The 5158-nt window shown below is 59.9% G+C and overlaps 1 protein-coding gene across 1 annotated transcript; it reads left to right on the top strand.

The window, feature by feature from the left end:
* Window positions 1–694: 694 nt before the first annotated feature.
* Window positions 695–3304, top strand: CARHSP1 (calcium regulated heat stable protein 1). Its single transcript, XM_007939615.2, has 3 exons — window positions 695–849; window positions 1534–1656; window positions 3142–3304. The coding sequence occupies exons 1-3, from the start codon at window positions 695–697 to the stop codon at window positions 3302–3304; spliced, it is 441 nt and encodes a 146-aa protein (XP_007937806.1).
* Window positions 3305–5158: the final 1854 nt, after the last annotated feature.

The raw sequence follows: 5158 nt of genomic DNA, 5'->3' as shown, positions 1-5158 counted from the left end.
TGGTCTGTGTGCTTCTTTGAAACGCCCCCCTCCCTGCCGGCCTCTCAGGCTCCCTGTGGCCTGCCAGGACGCCCTGCCCTGGACCCCTGGACCGGCTGTGACAGCCCTTGGGGACCCAGATCTTGGGATTAAGCCTGTCTTTGGAATGTGTCCCAGAGCTTCCCGGAGGCGGAGGCGAGGCGGACACTCTGTGCTAGTGCCTTTGTTGCCCCCTTCCCCAGGGGGTCTGGCACCCAGCAGGCTCAGGAAACGTCTAGAGACTGGATTCAACCTGTGGCTGAGGGCTTCCTGCCCGTCTTCCCCCAGCCCGCCCTCCCCTCTTCTTCGTTCCTCTCCTCCCTCCCCTACTTCCTCCCCCTTCTCCTCGTCTCTCACTCCCTGCTCTCCCTCTTCCCTCCTACCTAGTGCCTGAGGGCGCCGGGGTCTGTGCTGAACTCTAGGGAGCCAGGGACACCGGGGAGGTAGAAGGGACCGATGGTGTCTTCATCCTCCGGGAGCCCACGGTGGTGGCATGGGGCAGCCCTGGCATTCTCACACGGAGCTTTGATGTGAGGGTGCTCACGGCTGCGCAGCCCCAGCCCGGGCACGCAGGGCAGGATTCCAGAACAGAGGCCACAGCAAAGGGCGGGTCTCAGATGACAGGCCTCCCCCGTGACCTAGCCTCTGAGAGCCCCCGTCTCCCTCCAGGTCAGCCATGTCATCCGAGCCTCCCCCACTGCCGCAGCCCCCTGCCCACCAAGCTTCGGTTGGGCTGGACACCCAGAGGGGACGGGAGCGCTCACCATCCCCGCTGCGGGGCAATGTGGTCCCCAGCCCTCTGCCCACTCGCCGGACAAGGACCTTCTCCGCGTGAGTCTCAAGCTGGCCCAGGAAGGGGTTCTGGGGGGGTTCCTGAGAGACGTCTTCCATCCAAGGCTAAGATTACTGTCTGGCCAACAGCATCCCTGTCTGTCAATGGGCAGCCTTGGGCAGGGTGAGAGGCTGGGGAGGTGCCCTGTGAATTCTGGAGGGTGCTGGTGCCCCACACCCTGTCCTGAGCCCAGATGAGGGGTGGCTGCAGCAGGCAGGAAACCTCCAGGCTCCTAAGACCTCCAGGCATGACCCCCCACAAGCCTGTTCCCCTTTGGGACCTCGACATCCTTGGCTACAAAGTGAGGACTGTGGCAGGTGGCCATGAAGATAGAATGGAGTTGTCAGGTGTCCTCCCAGTGCCTGCCAGACACAGGTCTGAGCCCAGGAGTGGAGGCTGCTTCTGGTACTGACTGTGAATAATGAGGCCCCTAACAGGTGCTCAGAGAGGTTTCAGTGCAAGCCCCTTTGTCCAGATGGGGAAACTGAGGCCCAGAAACTTGCCAGGGTGGCCCAGAGCTCAGTCTCGCAGAGCTGGGCCTTCTGGAGTCTGTGGGAATGGCTCCCAGGGTTGTGCATGGCGGCCCTGGCTAGGACTCCCCAGGGCACACCTGTGGGGGCGGTAAGCACCCCAGGAGAGCATGTGGCTGGCATGGAGGCCCCCTCACGCTTCTCCCCCGTCAGGACCGTGCGAGCTTCCCAGGGCCCTGTCTACAAAGGAGTTTGCAAGTGCTTCTGCCGCTCCAAGGGCCACGGCTTCATCACGCCAGCTGACGGCGGCCCCGACATATTCCTGCACATCTCCGAGTAAGCCAGCGGGGGGGCTGGGTGTGGGGTGCAGCGCTGGTGGGGGCTGGGTGTGGCAGGGTGCTGGGGACGACGGTGTAAGGCCGCCAGCTGTGTACTACTATCTGTCTGGCTTGGACCCCATCTGTGATTGTGCGTCTGTTGGGAGCGACTGTCTGTGGCCGTGTCTGTGTGTGAGGCCGGTGGTGACAGTCCTGATGCGGTTGTTGCTGGGCATGTGTGCACACGTGTGTGCGTGTTGTGCGTGTGTGCATGTGTGAGTGTGTGCACATGTGTATGACTGTTGTGAGAAAGCGTGAGTGTGGCGTGTGTGTGAGAGACCCACTCGGGTGGGCCCGAGTGACCGTGTACACCTGGTGGAGGGGGAGAGCTGCTTGGGGGCCGGTGTCCTGCCGCACTGGGAGGCGCGGTCTGGGAAGGGTGGCTGGGGCTGCCAGTCCCTCTGTTCCAGGAAGGAAGTTTGGGGCCAGACCCTTCCTCTTGCCAGTTGGTCACTGATGTCCTTCCTTCCTGAGTGTCTGGAACCCTTGGGGTCCTTGAGGGTCCCGGGCAGGGCTTTAGGAGAGCCTGGGCCCACGTGTCCCCCCGGGGGCAGGAAGGTGCAGAGCCAGCCTGCTGTGTCTCGCTGCCACTCTTTGCAGGCGGCCTGCAGGTGTGCAAGGACCCTAAGTCTTGGGCCTGCATGCCCTAGTTCCGGCCCCCGCTCTTTCGTTTCAGACCGGAGCAGGCAGAGTCCCACCCCACACGGCACATCTGACAAAGGACAGAAACCACGGTTATTCTGATTTGACTGTGATTTGGGTGAAAGTCTCCAGAGCAGTTCATTTTCCACACAGCAGTTTGCACACACTTTGTGTCGTGACACTGACTACAGTCCCCACAGTGTAGCAGCTCTCTTCCTCTTCCTCCCTGTGGTTGCCTTTTCCCTGTGCCCTTCTTTCCTGTGCATTCCCTCTGAGTTGCCTCCCTGTGCAAACACTGCCCTTCTCATCTCCCATGGCAGACACCACATAAAAAAAAATAGGATCCTGCTGGGATAGCACTGCCTCTCCCCTCTGAACACATCCGTTTACAGTAAGCCCCACCTACAGTCTTGAGAAAGATGCGTGATCCATTGTATCCCTGCATGAAGCCTTGCATGGGTATGTAAATTTGTTTACTACGCATTGCATCTTTCCAGAGAGGATTTGCAGTGGTTTACAAAGATACACACAATGTAGCAGGAAAAATAAGTTACAAGGAAAACGGGGTGAACAAAGAAGAAAGACTGAGACATTGGGATGCCTAGCTCTGTTGTTGGAAGAGGCCTGACAATTTTGTTTCTGAGCTTCTTGGTGGCCAAATGAAAGAGGGGAGCATGGTTAACCATGAAATGCTGTAATTTAAATGGAAGCTGGGGGTGGGGAGGCATTCCCGGGAAGCAGCCCGGAGTGGCCTGGTGGCGCGGGGCCCCGCCCCACTGAGCACTCTCTCCCTGCCCTGCAGCGTGGAAGGAGAGTATGTCCCAGTGGAAGGTGATGAGGTCACCTATAAGATGTGCTCCATCCCGCCCAAGAACGAGAAGCTGCAGGCCGTGGAGGTGGTCATCACCCACCTGGCGCCAGGCACCAAGCACGAGACCTGGTCTGGACACGTCGTCAGCTCCTAGGCAATGTCGGGAGCCTCTTCTCCTGGCCTTGTGGGAGACTCTGGGGGAGGAGGAGATGACAGGCCTCCAGAACAGCTCGCCCCCTTCTGTGGAAGGGGGGTGGGGCCGGGGCCAGGGATGGGGGTGGTCTCAGCCCCCAGCACCACCTCTGACCACCAAACGACTTCTCACCATCTGAAAAGCATTAAAGGCATTTAAACAAGACAGGCGCCCCTCCGGTGGCCAACCCAGCTGGGTGGCAGCGGGAGGGGGGTCGGCGAGGACCTTCCCCAGCAGCCTGGAGAAGCCAGTCTGGCCTCCAGGCCCCTCTTACCTGGCATCAGTGGGTCAGAGACCCCAGGTCTGCCCCACTGGGGGCCCTTTGGGGCTTGATGAGTTCCTCCCCTTGTGCCCCCATTTCTCCTTGGGCCCGAGGGCAGTCTTTGGGGAACTTCTTGGCTTAGTTGGATTTAAAGGAGCTGGCTAGTGGGGGTCGGGGTGGGGGAGTGGGGGTCTTCACCTTTTAGTGCCTTTCTGCAGCCGTCTGTTGGTGCTGGGAGGGTGGATCTGAACCTGCTCTGGGAGGCCTGCTTGGGGGGTTGGTGGGGTGGGCCGTGTTTCTGGCAAGAAGTTGACAGGGAAGGGCACCCTAGTGCTTTCAGACCTGCGTTAGGAGATGTTTAGGAATGTTTTTTCCTAATGACTGAGGCCCCCTGCACCCCTAGGGCCAGCTACGTTTGCAAACCTTTGTAGATGAACGTTAGGGAACCAATCCTTAGGGTTTACTTTGCTGTGATTTGGTTTGGCTTGAGTTGTGATTTAAACACAGAAATAGTTGGGTGAGGTTTTGAAGCATGTGGCCTGTATGTGGCCAGGAGTCCACTTGTCACTGCAAGGAGGGGAGGCTGGAACGGGGGCATGTGGGCAGATACCCCTGCGGTTCTGGGTGGAAGAGGAGACTCTGCCGAGGGTGATGTTGAAGTGCTGATGGTCTCCGTCCACATTCCTCACTCTGGGGCTTTGTCCGAGTCGGGGTAGCTAGCTAGAAATATTTGCCGGTGACTGGGGAGGTGTTTTAAAACAAGCCAGTAGGTCTGTACCCTGCGGGTGCAGTCACACATGCAGGCTGTCCCCGCCGCAGTTCAGTCCTCAGGAGTCCAGTCCCCTCCCCATTGGGGCCCTTGAGCTAGCTCCTGGGTGGCTCAAACGGTTAAGTGCTTGGCTACTAAAGGTTGGCAGTTCGAGGCTACCCTGGAGGTGCTTCAGAAGACAGACCTGGCAGTCTGCTTCTGAAATGTTCCAGCCTCGACCCCGTGGAGCACAGTCCTGCTCTGCACACGTGGGGTCGCCATGAGTCAGAGCTGACGCCACAGCAGCTGGCTGGCTGGTTGGTTTGGTGCCCCTTGTAGGGGGTCCTTTCTCTCCTGAGTGCCTTCTGCTGGGTCAGAGGTGACCTTCTCGTCCACCTTTGGGTTGCTTCCCAGTCAGTTCCCTGGAGGCCTGTCTGCTGGGTGTGGACACCGTCTCCAGAGCCTCCTCTCCCTCAGGCATCTAAGGCTTTGCCACAAAGTCCAGGCCCCCAAGACTCCGCACGCGTGTGCTGCCGGCACGGGCTGGGAATCCAATCCTGCTGCTCACGGGCGACCTGCTCCCTGCGTGAGCGCACCCCAGTGGTCCAGAGCTGCCGCATGCTGAAGCCGGGCAGATGCGCTCCCCCAGCAGGCAAACAGCCCGTCAGATTAGGACCCCCGAGCTCTGTGTGTGCGCGCGCGCGTGTGCGTGTCGGGGGCATGGGATGGACACTGCTGCCGGAGACGGACTGCGAACAGAAGCAGCGTTGCCAAGGCCAGGCCTTTCCTCCAGCTGGCCGCCTTT

This window comes from Orycteropus afer, unplaced genomic scaffold, assembly GCF_000298275.1.
Source record: "Orycteropus afer afer isolate SDZICR_OR568_19922 unplaced genomic scaffold, OryAfe1.0 scaffold00061, whole genome shotgun sequence".
NCBI classification, from domain to species: Eukaryota; Metazoa; Chordata; class Mammalia; order Tubulidentata; family Orycteropodidae; genus Orycteropus; species Orycteropus afer.
The sequence above is the reverse complement of the archived record's forward strand: the minus strand, read 5'-3'. Positions and strand labels throughout refer to the sequence as shown.

Coding starts and splice junctions, on each gene's coding strand:
- CARHSP1 (XM_007939615.2), top strand. CDS start 695: ATGTCATCCGAGCCTCCCCCACTGCCGCAGCCCCCTGCCCACCAAGCT. Junction 850..1,533: donor CGGACAAGGACCTTCTCCGC/GTGAGTCTCAAG, acceptor CTCCCCCGTCAG/GACCGTGCGAGCTTCCCAGG. Junction 1,657..3,141: donor ATATTCCTGCACATCTCCGA/GTAAGCCAGCGG, acceptor CCTGCCCTGCAG/CGTGGAAGGAGAGTATGTCC.